This window comes from Zootoca vivipara, chromosome 1 (genome assembly GCF_965207765.1).
Source record: "Zootoca vivipara chromosome 1, rZooViv2.hap1.1, whole genome shotgun sequence".
NCBI lineage: Eukaryota > Metazoa > Chordata > Lepidosauria > Squamata > Lacertidae > Zootoca > Zootoca vivipara.
The window spans coordinates 37,342,635-37,365,853 of NC_142582.1; the positions used below are offsets into that span (position 1 = coordinate 37,342,635).

Consider the following 23,219-nt stretch of genomic DNA (forward strand, 5'->3'; position numbering starts at 1 on the left):
GCAAACTGAAGACTCCTTATTTCAATGTGAAAAAATCTGAATGCTCACTCCCCACTGAGTTCAATAGAAGCAGTGGGATAGCTCAATTGGTATAATAAGAGAATCTCAGGGTTGCGGGTTTGAGTCTCACACTGGGTAGACGATTCCTGCATTGCAGGGGGTGGGACTAGATGACTCTCACGGTCCCTTCCAACTCTATAATTATATACTTCTATTACACTAAGTGCCTCTTTGCCTGTATCACTCTCCTAAGCACATGCATTAAAACTAGCTATGTATAAAACTTTACTTGCTTTATATTTAAGAAACCATCACGAAGGAGTGTTTATTTGTCCAAAATATCACATTCAACATCACTGATTGTGCCTATAGAAGCACTTTTACAGGGCAACTGATGACCGGGTTAACAACAACAAAAGTCCATTCTGTCAAGGTGTACAAAACAATGGCTGTAAATATGTTCCCAATACTGCAAAAAATATGGGGTATTCTTAAACATGCTTTTGTATCCCAGCCCCCCCCCCCCATGTTTATACTTCCTGCATATTTTATTTTTCTCTCTTCTAACATTGCAACTTTAATTCTAGATTGATTCTAACACATGCACATGTACATTTATTCATTCGTAAATCAAGTACCACCGCCCTAGCCCATTGGAAGTCTGTGGGAATGCCAACAAAGGGTGAAAATATATATGTGAATACAAATGTGTGCATGTATGCACGTTCCACCTTTAATTTTCTATTGATAGAGGTACACTTGTCTCTTTAAATTGCCTACAAGGTTTGTCATGCTTGCCTTTAACTCAGTATTTGAATACGTTGGGTACTTTGCTTAACTTCCTCTTTAGTACCTGGATATCAGTCACAAGCAGAAGCCCTGAGTTAGAAGCAGAAATCTTGGTGTGATGTGCTTTGCTTATGGCACACGGTGGCTAGATTCCTGCCATTTAATCTACCGAGCACTGAGAAAGGACAGGGAAAAGAGGGCTGAGGCATGAAGAATCATAGCTCTGGGCAAGGATTTTTGCTTTATGGCCTAAATCCGTCCTGTGATAACTTCCTCTGAATCTTATGAATTCAATAAAAACCCCAAGTAATCTTTTCCCATCAGAGAAAATAAATAATAATAATAATAATAATATATAATAATAATAATAGCCTTTCAAACAAGGCAATAAAAAATTAAATATGCTTTGGCAAATGCTAGATATTAATTTATCATTCCCACCATTTTATTCTCAAAGCCCAGGCAGGCTTTCAGTTTTCCTTGTGTCTTTTAGCCTTGGGGCTGCCAGGTAAAATTCAGCTGACAGAACTACAATAAAGCCAGCATAACTTATACTGTGACCTCCACTCTCACCCTGCTGTCATACACGATCCATTTTTTGTGTGTGCTACAAAAGAGCTTTTGCTACTGCTGCAGCTTAAGGAATCCAGCAGGGCTGCACCAAAGGGGGGGAGGGAGGGAGACTTCCCCACTCTTTTAAAGTCTCTCTCTCCCCCCACCCCCTTCAAGCTAACATAATGCTCAGATTTACCAGTCTCATTTTAGCACGGCACTATTTCACGTAGCTCCAAAATTGAGGCAGAATAGTGCACAATTTGAAAGTGCTCACCTCTTTGCAAAGGGTAACTGTTAAACTCTTTTTTTAAAAAAAATGATGGCCAATTTTTTTTTTTTAAAAAAAACAGCAAATAAGCCAAGTCTTCTTGCACCTATTTGCAGGTGTATATTTTGACAGTATAAGCTTATAAGTGTTCCATTTTGTGATAATGATTTCTTCCTTTATTTATTCATTGTGCAGTTCTTACAAGCGCTTTTCAGGCTTTTATTTATTATGCCACCCTTCATTAAACATTTCAAGGCACCTCACCCCAATATAAAATCCATTAAAATCAAGTACATTAAACCACTGAGCCTAGGGCTTGCTGATCAGAAGGTCAGCGGTTTGAATCCCTGTGACGGGGTGAGCTCCCGTTGCTCAGTCCCAGCTCCTGCCAACCTAGCAGTTCGAAAACACGTCAAAATGCAAGTAGATAAATAGGAACCGCTACAGTGGGAAGGTAAACGGCATTTCCGTGTGCTGCTCTGGTTCGCCAGAAGTGGCTTTGTCATGCTGGCCACATGACCTGGAAGCTATACACTGGCTCCCTCGGCCAATAATGCGAGATGAGCGCGCAACCCCAGAGTCGGTCACGACTGGACCCAATGGTCAGGGGTCCCTTTACCTTTACCTTACATTAAACAACCAACACGGCAGCATCTACGGAAGCTTGAATAAATATGATAAATTGGGCTAATCTAACCGAGCTTGTGATTTTAAAGAACTTGCCAAGATCCCGGGGAAGGCTTGACCCTCCCCCTCTTTCCTTCTCAACTTCCTGCTTACCAATCGTCCCATTGTTGGGAAGTTTTCTATTTTGACATCAAATGTGAGTGTGTTGGACTTGCTTGGCAATTATCTGCTTACATATATGTAGAATGAGAAAGCAATGCAGTCACTATCCCCACAGTTCAATGACACATCTCTCACGAGTCCTATGGCCAGGCCAGGGACACCTGCCCTCTGTTCCATGACCAACTGTTTTAGGATGCTGTTATTTTGTCATGGCTACAATACACATTTAACCAGTCCAAATAAGGATAATTAAAACCACCCCATCGTTAGAACATTTCCTCCTTGGGATGTCTCCTTGAATTCATTCAAGACTTCAGGATCGCCCAGGATATTTTGGTTGAGGCTGAGATAGTATGTTCCCAGCACTTAATTGCTCTTGGGGCCTGGTATTGCTACCCATTTATGTGAAGGAATATGTGAAGGAACCCTCCCCTTTTAGGATTTAGAGCTTGCCAGATTCCATGTCCTCTTCGACTGCTGGGATGGTGAGCCTCAGACCCAGGGGGATGTCTCTCTTTCTGGCCCTCAGAACCCTCTTCAGGCCATGGCTCTCTCCCCAAATCACACCCCTCACTGGCCTAAGAGCTTTGGTCTGGCTGGAATGTGTCCCTGAAGTCTGATAATGCCTCGTGCTTGTCTAGATGGAAAACGGAGGGGGTGCGAGTGTGTGTGTGTGTGTAGAAACTAGCCTACTATATAAAAAGAGAGTGTAAAGATTGCATTCATTGATCCACTCCCTTTTGTCTCTCTTTGCACTCGCCACGAACACACAGCCTTTGGAAGGTTGGCCAGAAAGGAAAGTCATCCTTGGGCTGAAAAGGGTTCCCTCCCCCTTATAGACAGAGCAAGACCATTGTTAGTACACCTTCCCTGGTCTCTCTCTAAATGTCTCTGGCCCATGTGGTTTCCCCTCTTGGCTCTTAGGCTCCTTTGCACTTCTATCATGTCCCCTCACATTTTCATTGCCTGGTTCTACCCTCTCCCATTTGCACAATCAAACATACATTTTTGCCCTTATCCCTTCGGGATTATTTTCCCCGAACAGGAGGCTCTAAGTTCCTGCCCACTTTCCCCCCAGTAATCACCTTAAAAGCTGCTCTCACGCCTTTTTGATTTCAAATACCAGCAGTCTGGTTCCTTACTGGCTCAAGTGGTGCTCACTCTTATGGGGCAGGCCAGTATTGTCCCCAAATGTTCCCCGGTGCCTGTCATGAAACCTACAACACCAGGGCTCAGACCTGGAATGGCAGAATTTGGAGGAAAACAATGAGGGAGATAAGGATGAATGAGATGGGCAAGCTGGACAGCCTTCCCTTCTTTCAGGCATGTCTGGTTCCATTGCTCACATGGGAGTCCCAGCTCCCTCCCTTTCTTTCTACCCAAAGTCATGTTTGGAGGCCTGGCAGGTCCTCCGATGTGGTCTGGAAGACTGCACCAGTGCTCCAACACAACTTCTGAGCCCTGTGTTGTGGGTGCTAAGCACCCACATTTTTTGGGGTGTCCTGACACCCAGAGCCCCCTAGACCTGGCGCCTATGCAGGCAGGCGTGTCACCATGCAATCTCTGTGCTCATTTCTTCACATTTTATGTAAGGTTTCATATGTTTTCTTTTAAGGAATCTTTTAAAAGCTTACAAATATTACTGGAAGGCTTTTAATGGGACTTTTAAAACACTTATGCCTCAATTCCACTTGCTGAGAATATTGTTTTAGTTGTTCCATAGTAAGCTTCTGCTTATACTTCAGCTACTAAAGCACTCTCAGTATCAATGAGAAACCAAACAGCTCCCCAGATGGGAGGAAAAACTGTTTAGTTTTTAAGATCTTCCCACTTTCTCCAGACACTTGAAATTCTTGTTTACTTTATGGTTTGCTCAAACAAATGTGCAGAATTCAAACGAAGATGCATTCCTTTGAAGCTCTGAAGCAGAAAATATGTTATATCTCTTATTCCAGATATAAGCATGTCTATGATGGTCTCATCTGTAAACTGCCACTGTGTTTTTTTCCCCAAAAAAACAACAGCCAGTGACGAATAATAATGATACAAGGTAATTAATATTCTTCCAATGGCTACAGTGTTGAGGATCACAAATATGAATAACATGACCTGCACCACAGAGGTTCATTAGAAATACACAAAAGGGCAAGAATACAATCATAGCAGATTAATGTCACACTTCCATGCAGGCCAGCAAGATAAGGTTCCTTGCTTGTCAATAACCCCCAAATCATTGCCTCCCAAGTGTAACACAAAGACTTGTACAGGCTGCAAAACACGGCCAAACTCAAAGCAAAGTTGTCAGGAGGCAATCCCAGGTCATAGGGAAACCCCCCTGATCACAAAAAAAAAAAAAAAACCAGATCCTGAAGAATTCCTGGAAAGCCACTGCAGAGCAAAGTCACACCACAGAAAAAGTAGACAAAGAACAAACCTGCCCCTTCTTCTGAAGCTGATATGTTTTAGATTGATGAATTCAACTGAGTACAACACACCCACCCTCTTTGAAGGTGAGATCCACCAATTCTAAAGCAGTGCATGAGCTGTCAGCCCTAGAGGCTGCCATCAGATCTTCAACATGCAACTCCCTCCACCCCCCACAAAGGCAGTCAGTGCTGCCACATGGAACAAGAATTGTTGAAAAGATGAGGCACATACCAATGCCCATTGGGCCTTCAGTCCCTTTAACATTTCATTCAAGTTCTTCCACACTCTTTAGTCCTCAGTAGCATAAGGCACCCCATTACTTTTCAACAGAAAGGCCAGACCAGCCAGTTTCCTCACATGGTTCTCACAAGCAAACTGCTACTGTGCACACTTATACAAAATACCACCAGGTGGTTGAAGGGATTGGACAACATTCCTTATGACTCCTGGCCACCCTAACTACATTTGTTCTAATCCTAATTCCTAAAACAAGTTGAACAAATAAATTAATCTCTCTCTTGATGCTTCCACCGCCGACACAAAGTTTCTACAACATACCATATTCATCGTATAGTTTATCAATTCATATTCATACCTCTGACTTCCAGTCACTATCTGCTGTGTGACTCATTTGGTTCCCCTATGTACATTCCCTTCTCCTCGAATTCCTATTAATTCTTTTGTACACACTAACACCGATCATACCCATTTGTCTGAATTATTGATGAATACCAATCATTCTACGGCTGCCGTGAAGATTTCGTCCTTACTGTAATTTTCTTGTAAATATTTTCTAAATTTTTCCCATTTTTCCATAAATTTTTGTTTCGAATTTCTCCTTAATTTATCGGTTAATTGAGCCATATCAAGAAATTCTAATAACTTCGTTCGCCATTCTTCAACTGAAGGGATTTTGTCTCCTTTCCAATTGGCTGCTATCAGCAGGCGCCCTGCCGCTGTTGCGTATAAAAAAATATCTCTATACTTTGCTGGGATGTCTTTCGCCAATATTCCAAGGAGGAATGCCTCAGGTTTTTTAACAAAATGGACTCCTGGCCACCCTAAAGCCCCACCTGTTCCAGTATAAGGGCAGACTATTTTAGGAGTGACTTCCCCATTTCTTAGAACTTCAAGACCCCACCACACTTCTGGGAGAGCTTGTCTGAGGCTCTGAGCGAGGGTCTTGTTAGAACAAAGTTATAAACTTAAACCAAGCAGCAGCCAGTTCCTGGCAGGGCCCCATGGCAACTTAGCCTCCCCACCTCCAATCCTGGGGAAGGTGTTACCTGCCCCCCTTCCTTATTCTGCACAGGCCTGCGTGTCAGGGCTAAACATTGATTGAGGAGCCAACCTTGAAAAGGGCTACTAGCACATAGTCCACAGAAGCTGAACCCCTGGCCTACCTGGCAGCAAGTGAGTATGTCAAGTCCTCAGTCCAGGATCAATTGCCATGTCCAAAGTCCTGCAGAGATCCTGACTCATCCAAGCTGAAAACCATCAGTACGAGCAGTTAAGCAGCCACAGCACCTCAGCTCTGCTTTCCCTTGCCTGCTGATTGCAGCACCTGGGCCTGATGAGACATGTGACCCTCACCTGTTCCAAGCCTACTCCAGCTGAGGAATCCCACACCTCCTCCCAGAGCTAATGAGCCCCACCTGGCCAGCCAGGGAGCCGGGCTGTGGGCCCTTGCCTGCCTCAGCCTCCTGGAGCATCCCTCCTGCTGCTTCCTACACCTGTGTTTATGGAGACAGGGGTCTCCTTGGCTCTGGTGAAGGGTCCAGCTGTTATGGTTCCTGTGCACTGACCTCCCCACCCCCACCCCCTTGCCATGCTCAGTCACCCTGTGAGTACTTCCTACACCAACTTTTCCTTCCCCACCCCCAGCTTGCACCAGTGTGTCACAGTCTCAGATACACTCCTTTCCCTCCTCTTCCTTCTCCCCATTGTCCTGCCAGTTCACGACAGCTCATGGGGTGGGTGGAGCTGGCCATTTAAGACTCAGGATTTGTTGGTTGTATGGGGAAAGGTTTTTAGGCGTTACCCCACTTGCTTCAAAACATTCCTGCTGTATTTGGGGGCTCTCCTGTTCCTTCTGCTGAGGACCCCTAGACACCTGTCCCTAAGTCCTGCACTGATGTATTTATTACGTTGTTTATTAAGCCTATTTATACCCTGCCCTTCACCCCAACAGATTCCAACAGAGGACAAAATATAGCTCATAACATCACTGTTGCACCCCCCACTCCAGGGAAAAGAATTATATTCAAAGGGGGAAAGCCAAGCAGAAATGCAGCCACTTGATTGATTTGGTTTATATATTTCCACAGATGAACAAATGTGGGACACAAGCTCCAGTCTGGCTGTCGCTTGAGTCTGACTCCCTCCCGCAGCCTGGCGAGAGAAAGGAGCTCACCGCCTGTGCTACCTGGCAGTTCTTTTTCGGAAGCATCAAAGACTGTTGTCTGTTCCGGATACCCATATCGGTCAGACATTGTGGAGAGTTCTTTATTTATCTCTTGCAACCAACTCAAGGGTGCATGGGCTACTGCGCAGAAGGTGGGTTTCATACAGTCCATATTTATCACCCAGATTGTATATGCACCTCTCTTCCTACGTGCTCAAAGGTTGCGTTATTGCTCTGCACATCCCAGTGACCTTGCAAGTCAAGCATTGCTCCCAGTAAGATGCAGACAATGTAGCTAATCAATCAGCAACAGCCCAGGGTGTTTCTGAGGAATAGCTGTTATTACTTTGGCAGAATTTAATCTATAGCATGTTACCAAGGTATGCTTAGCTTGGTTACACTTCCTACGTAACCTTTATTGCAGCCTTTTGCGTCCACATTTGGTTTAAAGAGCAAAGCTAACTGACTGAGCATGTTTATTACTGTTTGTTTGTTTACATCACAGAGTGGCATCTAATACTGAAATGATCTATTGGAGATATCAATGATGATTTGAAAGCCCTTGAAAGGATACAAGGGAGGGAATAAGAAAACAGCTTTTTGGTGTCTTTTTTTCTTTATAATTACTTTTGTCAAAAATAATTGCCAAACCACCAGAAGAGTTCTAGACTCTATTCTGTATTTCAAAGACAAAAGGAATGGCAGATAGCAATTCCTCACTCTGTTACACCTTCTGAACTTGCAGTCTTCAAGTGCATATAGATTGCTAGAAATGATTCTCCCTTAAGAGACTCACAGAGGCACAGAGCATTATTCCTCTGTGTTTCCCTTTGGAACCTGAATCTTATTGTACAAATTGGATCTCATGGATTCAACACAAAGAAGACTAGAGCTATCAGCTTTTCAAAATCCTGTTTCCAGACCTTCTGCCAGTCACTAACCATAGCTATTTAGGTGAACTTTTCTGCCATTCTGTCATGTCTCAGTTTGAATGGAAAGGAACACTGAAATATTAATTTGTGATTGAACTTCTGTTTCTCAAAAGACTCCCCATTGCTGTCCTGTATGCTTGGAACTGCTTCCCTGAACACCTGTGTGATGCTAATTCCATTTTTTATCTTCAAAACTTTCCTTTTTAAAATGAAGGTTGTAGCACAACCTCCTAATTCTCATTCCCTACTAAAACTAAGCCTAAGTATGTGTAACTGAAATAATTCCAGATTTTGTCAATGTTTACTCCCACCTTTACTCCCTTTCTCTTCTTCTGTTGTTTTCCCTGGTTCAGATTTTAGGGTGCGGTTGAACTAATGTGTCACATCAGTGGTAGCCCTGTGCAAGAACTTCTACTTGTTTCCCCTCATGCAGCCTCCCTAAGATTGGCTCAATTGTGGTAGTGGTTGAGAGTTGAGAGAACCCCCAGAACAGTGGGGGATAGAGGGAGATTATTCCTTTTGGCCAGCTGAAGTGCTTGCCCTGATGAAACAATTGCCTTAGTGCAAAGCTGAATTCCACATCCTCATATATTACAAGCTGCTAAATGCAGGGAGCTTTCCTCTGGTACTTGATACAGCTTCATGCAGAGAGGCAACACTATATGAAACAATTACACTAATTTCTCCTTGATGTCGATGAAAGATATGTATATTCACTTGCCAAATGAGAGATTGTCTGGTGTAGTAGTTAGCAGGTTAGTGTATTGAAGTAAGACCTGGGAGACCATGGTTCAAATCCCCATTCTACTATGAAGGTTGGGTGACTTTGGGACAGTCATTGTTTCCCAACCTGACCTACATTACATAGTTAAAGGATAAAATGCAGAGGGCAGAACTAATCATGCCACTTTGAGCATCTTGGGGGGGGGAGTGGGATATAAATGAAATAATTAAAATGAACATTCTTAAATCTCTCCTATTGAAATCAGTGTGACTTAACAGTGGTTGACCTTGGCTGGATTGCACATTTCATAATATGCACACTCACAACAACAACAACAACAACAACAACAACAACAACTTTATTATTTATACCCTGCTCATCTGGCTGGGTTCAACAGCAGAAGACAAGAGTGCTCTGCATTTTACTGTTTGCACCTGAGTATGGATGTATTTGGCACATTCATTGTAAATGGCACACATACTTATGAATGCCTGGGTTTCCCTGAAATATACACAAAACTAAGGACAATTGTTTCAAGATGTCCAGTTCTTTGCATATTGCAACAGAAGCTGAGCATTTAAATACACATAGGCCTTTCACAATAGGCATGCTACTACAGTGGAACCTCGGTTTATGAACACCTCGGTTTACGAATTTTCGGTTTACGAACGCCGCGGACCCATCTGGAACTGATTAATTCACTTTCCATTATTTTCAATGGGAAATGTTCAGTTTATGAACATTTCAGTTTATGAACAGACTTCCGGAACCAATTACACCCATGCTTCGGGTTAAGTATGCTTCAGGTTGAGTACTCCGCGGACCCTTCTGGAACAGATTAATCCACTTTCCATTACTTTCAATGGGAAAGTTTGCTTCAGTTTATGAATGCTTCAGTTTATGAACAGACTTCCGGAACCAATTGTGTTCATAAACCGAGGTACCACTGTACATAAATTTTGTGTTTGGGAATGATTGGGAACTTTGGAAGTTTTTCAGACCAATGAGTCCAATTAAGCAACAACACACCTCTAAACACTAGTTTTATCACTTCATGGGGCCATACTAATCTCATTTTATTTCTTTAGCTGTTGAAGAACCACAATTTAACTATTTTGGTCCCAGAGGAACTGGAGCAGACATCAACTTTCAAGGTAATTTATTGGTGTTAGCATCAAATATCTGTTGTTTTTTTATTGGAACAGAATAGCTGGGATTCAAAAGGCCATGAAAAATGTTCCACGTTCACATCTGTGCTTTTATAGTCCACTACCACCTGCAGTTGCATCCCACACCTATTCAGCTGAACTGCAGCAACACTACTGTTGGAAGGATAGTTTTGCCCTACCACACTAGCTACTGCTGATGAAACCAATCTATATTTTCTAGTACTATCTCAATTATAATGATTTCTTGGCTAAACTATTACCCCACTCAAGTGCATCATGCCCTCTGTTTTTCTTTGTACACAGACGCATCTCAACTCCCACCTTTACAACCACTTGTCACCCCTGAGCTTTTGGGAGGCCACGTCTACCTCAAATGCACTTTCAGCACTCCAACTTCAGATCCGTCTATAGGTTATGCGGTGGTCTGGTCACGCCTTTCCAAATCCAGAGGGAAAGAACAGCTTCATCATGACACAACGCTGCAGACATTCTCCTATGTGGAGATGGATGGAGTTAATTTCAGATTGGGAGATACGGTAATGCTTTCTTGAAGACAAGGTCAAGCGTTCAGAGGAGCTGAATCTCTCTGCATTTATTTGTTTGTTTGTTTGTTTTTTGCTCTTATTAGCTGTTCTTTTGAATCTGAATTTGGCCTGAATGTAAAAGACAGTCCCCAAGTGGGAGTACATTTTAATATAATGTTATTAAATGCTATTTATCAAGTTTAGAACCCTGAGCATTCCAATGTATTAGATGAAGTTCTCTTATGGTATCCAATTTATTTATCAGAACTTCTGTTGTTGCCTATCATAGCATTGCTTCTTTTACAACTTTCACCTAAAAATGTCACTGAATAAGGATATTTGTATCATGTCATGACACTGCTGTAATGACAAACAGGCTTGGTCAGTCTGATCAAAGGACTTACAGCACTAGCCTTACTTTCACAAACCAATCCATGTGTCTAAACCTGACATTTTCTGATCTTAGCAGCATCATAACTCATCTTCTGGATTTCCCTCATTTTCTCATAAAAAGCAGATGGGAAAGTATTTTAGGGTTAGAGAATACCCTTAACTCTAGACAAAGAGCAACTTGGTCTGAAATGAGTACATTACCTAATAATAACAAATATTTTATTTGTATCTGACCAGCTTCCCCAGCCACTCTGGGAAGCTTCCAACATACATAAAAACGTAACAAAACATTAAACCTTAAGAAAGCTTCCATATACAGGGCTGTTTTCTAAAGTTACTAATCTCCTTGACATCTGATGGGGTGGGGAATGCCCTTGAAGGCTTTTTGAGGACACAACAGTTCTGAGGAACAAAACTCAAAAAATCCTGTTATGTTTTAGATGCAGATAGCAGGGGTGCCAACTTGGGGGAAAAAATGGTGTATGTGTGTGAGCAGGTAAGCCCCACCTGCATAATTAATCACATGATGTGGTACACACATGCACCATTTAAATGGCTTGGCCCCCTCCAATATTTGATTGGGGGGGTGAAGGGACCTCGGCCCCTAGGAGTTGGCTCCTGTGGCATGTAGGCTATCTTTGGTGAAGTGGTCTAAAGCCAGCAAACAGCTAGATTGTAGCAAATTAACAACAGTTTGTTTATGAGACCTCATTTGATGCTCTGAAGTTGTAAACTGACCTTAACACCCATCCAGTTCTCTGCACCTGTATTTTCTGATCGTAAACTGAGGCATCTGTTCGGTTTAGTGGCAGAACCAACCTGTTCTTCTGTCCCTTGGTAGTGCAATCTTCAGGAACCTGCACTCATCTCCCTATTGACTTATTTTTCTGAAAGCTGCTGCATAGTTGTGAGTCAAAAGGAGAGGAAAAAATGTTAAAGCTCTGCTTCCAGTTGACTGATATCCATCTACGCTACATTTCAAACTCTCTCAGTGATATCATTCAAGCATAATACAAAATTTCCTTCAAGATGTTGTTCATATCATAGCTTTTAATAGAGTCATTGAGCTTTACTGTTCCAATGGAGTTTGAGCTTTTATTAGCATCTCTTTAGATGAAATTGCCAAGGCCATTTCTTCATAATGCTTATAAGAGCATTTCCCCATACTTTAGGTCCCAATCAGGCCATTCTGGAAACTGTGTCGGCAGAGAAATGTTTGCAAAACTACTGCAGCTTTAATAAATAAATCTATAATCCACTGCTCCCCCTCCCTCCTGCCTCGTAAACACTCAACATAGCCCATTCCATCTGATTTGAAATTGTAGCAGTTCCTAAGCCCAATTTAGATTATATTGACAGAGGTCATTCCATACCTGGAGGTACAGCCATCTGTAAATTACAGCAGGCACAGTGTGTGCAATGGGTAATGCTAAGGAAGCAGGATGTGCCAAAGAAACTGGCCAGGTTTTGCTCTGCACAGCAATTTGAAAGTTCATGCGGTGAGATGGCATACATTTTTTAAAAGGCTTATGCAAAATCACTTTTTTAAAAAAAGTTTGCCAGTGGCAGTGGCCATGTTGCTGATAGGTTACACTGTTTGCAAATGCAACAGCAATGAAATAAAATAAATTCAGCTCCATATACAAGCTTATGAACTGATTTATCTTTGCATTAAGATTAGAAAGAGAGCCACTTAGCTTCCACCATGAAAGGAAAAGGAGAGAAGTTTTCGCTTTAATTACAACCTTTGACAACAGAACAATAACTCTACATACATTCTTTAGAAAAAAAATTACTGCTAATAGGAAGGTTTCTGATGTTTTGGAATGAATTTTCACATTGAGATTCCATATTTCAATAAGCACGGATTTGCTTTGGTTGACAGTTTCATTATGAATAAAAACAAAACCCAGAGCAACCCTATCTGAATGAAGCATAATCTCCATTATAAATGTCTTAGACTCTAATGTAATCTTTGTGGATAACTCAGAGAAAAGCTCATTGTGCTGAAAATGCCAAGAAATTCAGTGCATTTTATGGTCCTTGAGGAAAGAAGTAATATGGAGCACATGTTAGCCTCCTGTTTGAATGCAGGAAGATGCATAGCAGAGGTCTTTACTTGTATACATAGGGCCCAGGGAGCCACGCTCATGTGATACTGTGCCTTCACCCAATGATCAAGACCTGCCCAAAAGGCACCATTGCCACCTAGGCTTAGGTGTATCAACACTCATTAGACAACGAAACAACCCTGAAACTCCATCAGTGGCCAGCAGGGTATCATTGGTGGGTCTGTATTGCTGACCTGGCTTCCCGACACCATGTGTCACTGCCTGTTTCTGAGAGGGGGAAGGCTGAGGCAGCAAGGAGCTCAGCATGGTGTGGGTGCAGAGCCAATCTGATGCTCCCACCACTGTACCAGAACCACAGCAAGCTGTCTGCTGCCTTGGCCCCTCTGTAACTGGCAGTGACACATAGTGTCTGGAAGCCAGGTCAGTAACTCAGCCCTGATTGCACCACCTCATTGGTCACTACTGAATGAATGTAAGCTGTGCTTACTAGCATTCTTCATAACCTGTGTCTGAATTTTCAGCCATTCACAGCCTTAATTCATTCTGGAGGTCCGTTCTTAACCTGAAACTGTTCTTAACCTGAGGTACCACTTTAGCTAATGGGGCCTCCCGCCGCCGCTGCCGTGCCGCCGTCATGCGATTTCTGTTCTCACCCTGAAGCAAAGTTCTTAACCCTAGGTACTATTTCTGGGTTAGAGGAGTCTGTAACCTGAAGCGCCTGTAACCCGAGGTACCACTGTATATAAATGTAAATTTGCTCCTTTAATATGCATATAAGTTTTAAATGCACATTTTGATACATTGAAACTTCCAGGAAGTGTGTCGCAACATTCAGAGAAGCACAAAACCTGGAAGGAAAGCCAAGTTGTGATTTGCATGTTAGTCTGAGGGGTATGGGTCAGGTCATTTTGTTTAGAGACTCAGACTGAATTCAACAAGTATAACGAGGCTTCACCAGGGTTCACCTGGAGAATCACAATGAAATATCTCTCAGAAGCTGGAAAAGTTTAAAAATTTGCCCCAGATAATTGGGCGCAAATAAATTTAAATGGGCATAAGCTCCATCTGAAGCACATCAAAACTGGTCACCAGCGAGGCCACCCTCTTCCCCACTTGCTAGTAATGCACAGGGAAAGAAACCCATGCATTTGCAAAACTCTTATCTACTGTTATTATGTCTGCTCAAGTTCCTAGATCTCATTACTGCGCTTAGGCTGAATATGCCAGTCTCTTTTTTTATATATTGCAAGTGTTTTAAAAATACCGACAGTAGGATTTTCTTTTACTGAAAAGCTTGGGGGGGGGAAGAATACCCAACCACAGAGTAGTCAGTCAGTGTTGCATTCATACTGCCTGCAGGGTATACCTTTTTCATCCCCCCCCCCGTCCCTTGAAATGATAAGATGATAAAAGGAGGGGGGAAGTCTCTGATAGCGGAGTTACAGAGTAGAAGCCAATATTCAGCTAGAGGCAAGAAACTCCTAAGGAAAGCTATCTTAATAATTATGTGACAAACTGTCAAGACTGTAGATCAGTGACCAATGCTCATATCTGATTGTGAGAAGTTCACACCTGAGTTGTAGAAGAAGAAGAATTCATCCTCAAAAAGGAAGGAGCTTTGCACATAGTATAATGGGTACGGAATGTGCAGTACTTTTCCAATGCAAATATTGTACTTTCCTTCTTGGTTCAAAATCACACACAGTGCAATACAGGTGAGACTAGATTTTTTCAGATTTCCCATTGGAAGCTTCTTAATACAGAGTCAGATGAACGGCCCACCCAGGTCAGTATTGTTTACACTGACTGGCAGTGATTTGAAGGCAAGGCTTGCATGTGTGTCCCTGGAACATGAATGCCTGATTAACCATTTCAGAAAGATAAAAATTGCCCCTGGGTGTTTTGAGAGGCATGTCTGCCATTAAATGTTTTGTTTTTTTTAATGTATTTACGCTTGAAAATTGTGGTGTAGAACAAATACAGCTGCAGAAATCACTACACAATCACCACAAATCAGCTTTAATGTTCTGCTGCTTAGTAGCCAGATGCCCTAGTTCCAGCTAGCATTATTGCTGAATGTCAAAACTACCTGATCCAAGCCCTCCATACTTGCTTACCCAGAGTGAAGGGTCACCTTTTAATTGCTACAGAAGGCACCTATGGATATCTGTTAGTAAGTACACGGAATTTTCCATTTCAAGATATGGGAGGATGGCTGCCCCCCATGTGTTCCCCATTTGGTATGTACATTGGCTTTGCAGCCAGCAAAGGGAAAGGCAAAACAGCAAAACCAGGCTTCATAGGGTAGAATATCTCAGTCAAACCTTTATAACACCTTCAATCGCTCTTCATAAGCTCTTAATTTAAAAAGCAAAATAAAAAATTGTAAAATGGACAATTTATTTATTGCAGGTCTTTTGCACTGTCACAGCTTTTAAGTGGGACTCTCCTGATCAACAGTCTTTCCCTGAAGAAAGCGATGGATTCTATGCTGGGATTAAGGTAACAGCAAAAGACCTCATTTAGCAAACTTCTCTAGCATATCCTCAATGGAGATTTCTATATTAACCACCTTGCTCCGCAAGACAACACACTGTAAAATTGGCTTTGGTGATTATAAACAGTGTACTTCTTAGGTGCCCAAGGAGAAAAGGTCTCCAAAAATTGCCTGCCATTCTATCAATCATTCTATCAGACTTTCTAAAGGCACTAACAGCTACAGCATCTAGGTGCCGAGAAATATATTGTGAAAGCGTTTCATTGTTCATCCACCTTCCGAGAGGTGATTATATGCAACCTTAAGTAGATAGGCACAGTTCTGCAAATTCAGAGTGATTTGGTCATAATGCCTGAGCATTTGCGGTTGTCTCTCACACAATGTGAAATAAAAGTTGGGACATCATCTTCAAATGGACAGCTTTTGCGAAGACTGGCATTTAGTGTTTGCATCCTTTGAATGCTGCGCTCTCCTATTCACAAAACTCTGGGGGCAACCCCCCATTATGTTAATGGAGAATTTTAGCAGACTAAAACATTTTCTGACCTTGGCCAGCTATTCAGTAGCAGATATTTCATAAAAGAGCCTTTCTTTCCCCCCCTTTGTTAGCTTTTTCTGGAATGCAATATAAATAACTGGCAAAAAAAGTCATTCCATTAAGGAGGCTGTAGTACAGATTAGTTTTCAAAAGCTGAGCCTATCAAAACAAGGACCTGCATGCTAAGTCTGCCATTATTATTTATGGGACAATACATTATTTATGGGGCAGACTTCACTTTGATTCATACCTACCGTGTTTCTCATATTATAAGACATGTCTTATATTTATTTTTTCCTCAAAAAAACACACTATGGCTTATTTTCAAGGGATGTCTTATTTTTTCCTCCTCCTCCTGCCGCGGCCGGCATTGCTGCTGCGCCTATCACTATGTCTTATTTTTGGGGTATGGCTTATATTCCTTGAATGCTTAAAAATCCTGCTATGGCTTATTTTATGGGTATGTCTTAAAATATGAGAAACAGGGTAATGCCTTTGATGGGAGACCTAACAGCACAATCCTCATTTTTGGGTAATGTGGCAGCTCTCTCTTTTGAAAACTCATATGACACCATAGACTGCAGAAACCACAGAGATATAGACTCTAGAGCGGGTGGGTGGGTGTGCATCTACCTGGCTCTCAAGATCTCCCTAGCCCATGTCCCTTCCATAGGCTACAATTCTCTCCGGTCGTCCCCTCAAGTGCTTTTGCTTGTCTGGCATAACTCCTTGAACTGTGCTAATGCCTCTTGCTTGCCTGGAGGGTGGATGGAGAGAGACGTGTGTAGAAACCTCTAACTTCGCGTGGCTGGAATGTAGCCTATTTGTTGAACAAAGGTTAGAGTCACACTCAATACTCTGACCACTTTTGTATCTGTCTCCATCCTTGCAGTCCTCAAATGGTTCTCTGAGAGGGAAGGAATCCCCTGGGGCAAAATAAACCAAAACAAGACAAAATCTGCCCTTGTTCTGGAAACTAGAATACAGGGACTGTGTCTTTTCCCCCCACAGCATTGTTAAAAATTATTATTATTTTGCTTTGGCAGCAAACCTGGGAGAAGACAGTTTCCCCTCCATTATCATTCTGTCATTTCACCTAGGGGTAGACAGAATGGTAAAATGTGATGGGCTCTGCAGAAACACCCCCTTTTTTTGAGGGGGGCGTTGTATGTGCCACAATCATTTCCAGTTATGGGTTGTCCGTCTTTATCTTCAGATGCATCTGCATGGTACTTGTTTACATGTAACCATCAGGGCAGGGAATGGGTAGCAAGCATAAGCTCTGCATCATGTATTCTCTAACAGGAAAGTCATCAGAACCATTCCATTGTGAAAATGATAGTGATGTCATGACAATGTAAACCAGTTATGCACTGTTTTTCATTTGGAACAAAATGAGGAAACTGTTCAGAAATGAGGGAACTCAGGCTGGGGGCAGAGGGAGTGACTCTGTATTAGAGCGTATACTCGGTATCTATAACAGCTGTTCTTCTGTCTCCAAGGTGATGCCCTCAAGGTACTGTTGGACTACAACTCCCATCAGCCCCAAGCAGCATGGCTCCTGTCCAGGGATAATGGGAGTTGGAGTCCAAAATATCTGGAAGGCACCAGGTTGGGGAAGGCTGATCTATAAGGTTTCTGCTTCAACCCCTACGATCTCCAACTGGACATTTGAAAGTAGCAGGTACTGGGGTGGGGGGGACCCTACCTTAAGCCCCATAGAGCTTCTGCCAGTAGTGTAGCCAAGATGGGGAAACAAATGGCCAAACTCTGCACACTCAACCCTACCATTAGGTTGAGTGAAGGAGCTGCTTGAGGGTGAGGATTAGTTGAAAGATTAGTTGAAAGATAGAGATGTGTGTCTTGTCTGCCTCTGTGTTGTCTGCGCAAGGCAGCCATGGAGGTTGCTGTCCTACTGCTAGTAATGAAATAAGATTCAGCTATCTCCCCAGCTGGCTCTTGTACATGGAACGGGAAAGTGTCATCTTGCCTTTCACTTCAGGCAACAAAATGTCTCAGGTTGGTCCTGGACTCAGCATAAAGCACATGCATTAGCATAAATTAGTCCCCCTTTACCTTACACATAGAAAGCAAGCCATATGACCAGCTAATTCTCCTAATATACAGCCCGGCACATTTTAATTAACTTTTTTTTTTTTACTAGTAGCTCTGCACTGAGCAAATCGGTTCCATGCTGTTAGTTATTAGGATTTTTCAAAAGGATCCCCCCCCCCTCCTGCATCACAAATAAGAAACAATTACCCAGCTATTCCTGAAAATGATTTTGTAATTACTGAAGATGTTCAAAAGCAAAAGGTAACATTCGGAAATTAAGGCAATTTTTACTTAATAAGCAATTACGGTGGCTAATTTGGCAGAATGTTTGAGAGCTAAGCAGAAACCTCGGTGAGCCACCAAAATAGCAATTTCACCTTATCTTGGAGTAGCAGCAAGCTCAGATCTTCTTAACGTGCTATCAAAGTCGTGAGAGAGAATAAGGAAGGCAAAGGCTGAATAAGACACCATGTGAAAACCCTTCCTTGGTGACTGGTTTGAACAAAGCAAAAGCATAGCAATAGGTTCAAATAATTCGTCTCTAAAGCAACTTGAGGCAGGCTCCTCTCCCCCTTCCCTGTTATGAACACAAGACGCTGTCTTATTCTGAGTCAGCCCATCAAGCCCCTTATTGTGCATTCTCCCTGACAGCAGATCTCTGAAGCTTTAGATCCAGGTCTTTCCCAGCTCTGCTCTCTCTGAGGGTCTTTAACTAGGGAAGTTTGGCACTGACTCTTCTGATGCAAAAAACATGCTATACCACAGAGCTGTGACTTCTCAAGACATTGCCCATAGGTCATCAACATAGCACCTGTGGCCACACATGCACCTACAGAGGTCTTCCCTGGTGCAAACAGGATCCCATCCCGCAGAGTACAAGAGGCAGCACTCTGCCTGCCCCACATGTGCCATTGGCACTTGTCTTCCCTGTCCCCGGGCGGAGAAGCTGAGCAGCTAAATTTTGAAGTGCACCCCAGCTCCTACCAAGTTTGGCAAAAGCCAGGGCATTTCCGTGTGACGCATTGCTGATTGAGTCCCACTCCCCAGATTGGAGAAGCCAAGCGGCAACATTTTGAGGAAGTGCCCCGGCTGCTGACAAGTTTAGCAAGAGCTGCAGAGCACTGGTGGCAAAAGTTGGGGGCGCAGTGGCAGGATGGGCAAGTTTTGAATGTCTTCTTCAGAGAAACTACTCTTCCCCCTCCCTCCCCAAATTAGCCTGAAAAAAATGTTTTAAAAAATCAATATACTGTATTGCCTGCTTGTTCCAGTGAAAATGTTCCTCCTTGTTGAAAGGGAAACTTCTGATACAATAACTGAAAATTTGCTTGTGCCCTAAATCAGAGACCATTCACCATCAAAACAGGCCAAGGCTTAATATGAGTGCAGTGTAAGACTGATCATCTGTCTCTATTTCCAGTTTGTGCCAGAATCCATACAAATTGCAGAAGATAGTGAAGAGCATATTTTGACAATCCTAAGTACCATCCCTATTACCTGTCTGGGCCAGGATGACATCTGTAAAATTACTTTGCAGCTGACTACCGGGGATTCTGGTAAGAGTCTTATGTCAGTGAGCATTTGATCAAGCACTTTTGCTGACTTTCCCTGAAATCTCTGTAATGAATCTAAGAGCATAGCATAGGTAGGAGAACCGCCATCATTTACTGCTAGAGGGCTTCATAAGACAAACAAAGTGATTGGCTATAAAACCAGAGAGATGAGGAAAAAGTACTTAAAGCTTGTGGTCAGTGCATTAAACTATTTGGCTTCATGTTGTAGGCTAATTTGACTATTACTTATAGTCACATACACAAAGGTATGTACACGTGTGTGTGTGTGTGTGCATTTACTGCAATAAACTCACTAGCTAGATCAATCACTTCCTCTCAATCCTAGTTTCTTATTTGTAAGATTTGAACCTATTTGTATGGAAGATGATTAATAATAATAATAATAATAATAATAATAATAATAATGGCACATTAGAACCAGGATTCTAAATAGCTGGCCCTGTTATGTTGCTGGCCACTGGGGTAATTTCTTTGGAAGCCTGGTGATGGCTTAAAAATCTCATTGCTTTGGGTTCCGGTTTCCGCCTGCAGGAATGGCGGACCTGTTTTCCATCTCTCTGACCTTCGTGAGGAATTTGGCGGTTGCTAGGGGAGTAAATGGCAACCCCCTACCCTCTCCGGGGGTTACGGAGAGGGGCCGCTGGCCCGCGATGCCCCCAGACCCACTCCGACTGTTTTTGGAGTGGGGGGAGCTTGGGCTGAGCACTTACGAGGGCCAGGACTCCCGGACGCTAATCTGCATGGCGGGGATTTCCATGGTTAAAGAAGATAATTAGGCTTAAATCTATGGACATACTTCAGAAGGAGGGGAAGAAGCGCTGTTTACTGCTGAGAAATTTATGCTGCTGAGGGAGAGGAGTCAAAGACTGTACTGCATCTGGAAGAAGGATTGATGGGGACGGAGCGATAAGGGAAGTGAGTTTTTATTTTTTTTTCTTCATATTGTTGCCTCGTACCTTCCCGGACGCGATGTCCTGGCTTGTTTGGAGTGAAAGAGAAGCAAAAGACTGTGTGAGTTGAACTTTATAACTGTTGTTACTGAGCATATTTTTTAAAGATGTGGAGTTGCCGATGAGAAAAGCCCCCCCCTAGTCGGACGGAAGGAGTTCTGGACGCGTTTGGAGGATTTATGAGCTGTGACGCACTTTAAATTGGAGCAGCGACCTGAAGCTAAGTTCAGCTATAGGGCAAGGAGATCCATTAATTTACCAAGAGTCTATGGTTTGATGTTTGGGTCTCCTGCCTGGAAAAGCTGTAAATTCTATAATGATCGTAAATCTTCATGGCTATGAGAGAAAACGAAAGTGATTTGAGCTTTTTAAGATGGCACTGCTTCGAGCTGCTTCGACGCAACAGGGAGCTCCATTAAGAAGATTTATGGGGAGGCTGGACTGATTAACTCACACAGGAGAAAGAACATCTGTGAAACTTTGTTTGATATTTATCTCAGCAGCTGGGAAACAATCGGATGAAAGTGGAAAACATCTATGTGACTGTAAGGGGAAGATCTGGATTATTATGAACTTGGAGGACGATTTGAACTTTAGAAAAAAGACGGCAGTGGACAGTTGCGAGGAATTCCCAATTTCTTGAAGCATGGGAACCCAAATAAAAAATTCTTTAGATGATTTGGCATAACATTCGGTTTGATTGATATATATATGTGTATAATTTGAAATATTGAATGTGATATAATTGGTTTTAATTGGAAAATTAATAAAAATATTTTTAAAAAAAATAAAAATAAAATAAAAATCTCATTGCTTTGAGAAGTTGTGCCACTGTAGCAGATGTCATGTCCTGTGAACTCATAAATAAACTTATAAATGAAGCAACATGCAATGCAAACAATCCAGAAATGCTCCCAATAAATAGGGAGCTACACACACACACACACACACACACACACACACACACACACACCTAATTGATGCAGCCTACTTGTGCAACAGACTCCTGCTTTTGCAAAGTTCCCCTTCTTTTCCTCCCCCTGCATCCCCCCCTGCACCTCTAAAATGAGTGTTTGTGGGGGATATGCAGAGGGGAGGGGAGAAAGGGGAAGCCCCACTGCCTTTGCTAGTGCAACACTGGATCTTGCACATACATAACATTTCACCCCACTGTGAGGGTTAAATTACAGTGTCCAGCAGCCACGCTGGGTATATGGGGCAAAAGGGTCCTCAACCCCCTCAATATTTTGAGGCAGGGGTGCATCCCCCCTAATTTTGAGGGAGCTACCATCCCCCACAGCCCCTGGGTGAGCACCGGTGTGGCAAATGGGAGGCTGGGAGCCTGATTTCTGCCCTCTGTGCCGCGCTCTGCAATCGTCAGAGCATCCCGGTAGACACCCACACATCCAAGCAGGTGTGGCCCGACCGGGGGGGGGGGGGGCGTCACACATGTGATGTCACACACACGCAACAGTCCCACCAACTTGCTGTGCCTGGCGCCCAGAATTCTTTGAGGAAAAGAATGTGCTTCAAATGTATAGAAGTGCACATAATAGATGACTATGAGCTGTGGTGATTTTTCCATCCTAAGGTTTGCACTGTAATGGTATATTTTATCCTGTGAACCTCCCTGAGACCTGCAGGTAAAGGGCGGCATACAAAACAAACAAACAAACAAATTAATAAAATGCCTACCTGAGAGTAAGTTCCATCAAATTTAATAGGACTTAGCTCTTAGTATACACATACCGTATATGTAGGACTGTGATTATTTCAGTGGTGTTGAACAAGATTGTTTCACTGATATAAAATACGACACATTTTATATTTGTATGCATTTACGGCGAAACATTTCATGAGTATTGATATATTTGTGTTATTTAACTGATGCTTGATCTAAAGGCTATTTCATATTTTACCTTATCTTACACAGGGATTGTCAGTATTGTGTTTAATGTGTGAAGAGTGACACAAATGTCATTTTTTTGCATGAGGTACTGCTGCTGGGAAGCTGATATAAGAGTCCTTATGCAGAAAGACATTTTCTCAATCCATCACCTGTGACAAGGCCCCCTCAAAAAAGAAAAGAAAAGTGAATGTGACTTGTGCCAGAAAGCAATATGTGAAGAAACCTATTGAATAGGTTTTTAAATACTTTTTTTTAAAAAAAATCAGCTCATGTTTGAGGCTGCTGGATATAAAATATATAACATGGATTGAAATCGATTAAATGACATATTTGAAATGAAAGATCTACATTGGCTCCCAGTACGTTTCCGAGCACAATTCCAAGTGTTGGTGCTGACCTTTAAAGCCCTAAATGGCCTCGGTCTGAAGGAGCGTCTCCACCTCCATCGTTCTGCCCAGACACTGAGGTCCAGCGCCGAGGGCCTTCTGGCAGTTCCCTCGCTGTGAGAAGCTAAGTTACAGGGAACCAGGCAGAGGGCCTTCTCGGTAGTGGCACCCGCCCTGTGGAATGCCCTCCCACCAGATGTCAAAGAGAAAAAAATTCTATCAGACTTTTAGAAGACATCTGAAGGCAGCCCTGTTTAGGGAAGCTTT

At 42.7% G+C, this 23,219-nt stretch overlaps 1 protein-coding gene across 1 annotated transcript in view; it reads left to right on the forward strand.

Moving 5' to 3' along the window:
- Window positions 1-23,219, forward strand: part of LOC118083125 (von Willebrand factor D and EGF domain-containing protein-like) — a 197,977-nt gene that overhangs the window by 43,959 nt on the left and 130,799 nt on the right. Inside the window, exons 3-7 of the mRNA XM_088661848.1 lie at window positions 7,156-7,384; window positions 9,977-10,042; window positions 10,361-10,593; window positions 15,459-15,548; window positions 19,554-19,689. Coding sequence (XP_088517974.1) covers window positions 7,156-7,384; window positions 9,977-10,042; window positions 10,361-10,593; window positions 15,459-15,548; window positions 19,554-19,689 — 754 coding nt within the window. The remainder of the gene's footprint in view (window positions 1-7,155; window positions 7,385-9,976; window positions 10,043-10,360; window positions 10,594-15,458; window positions 15,549-19,553; window positions 19,690-23,219) is intronic.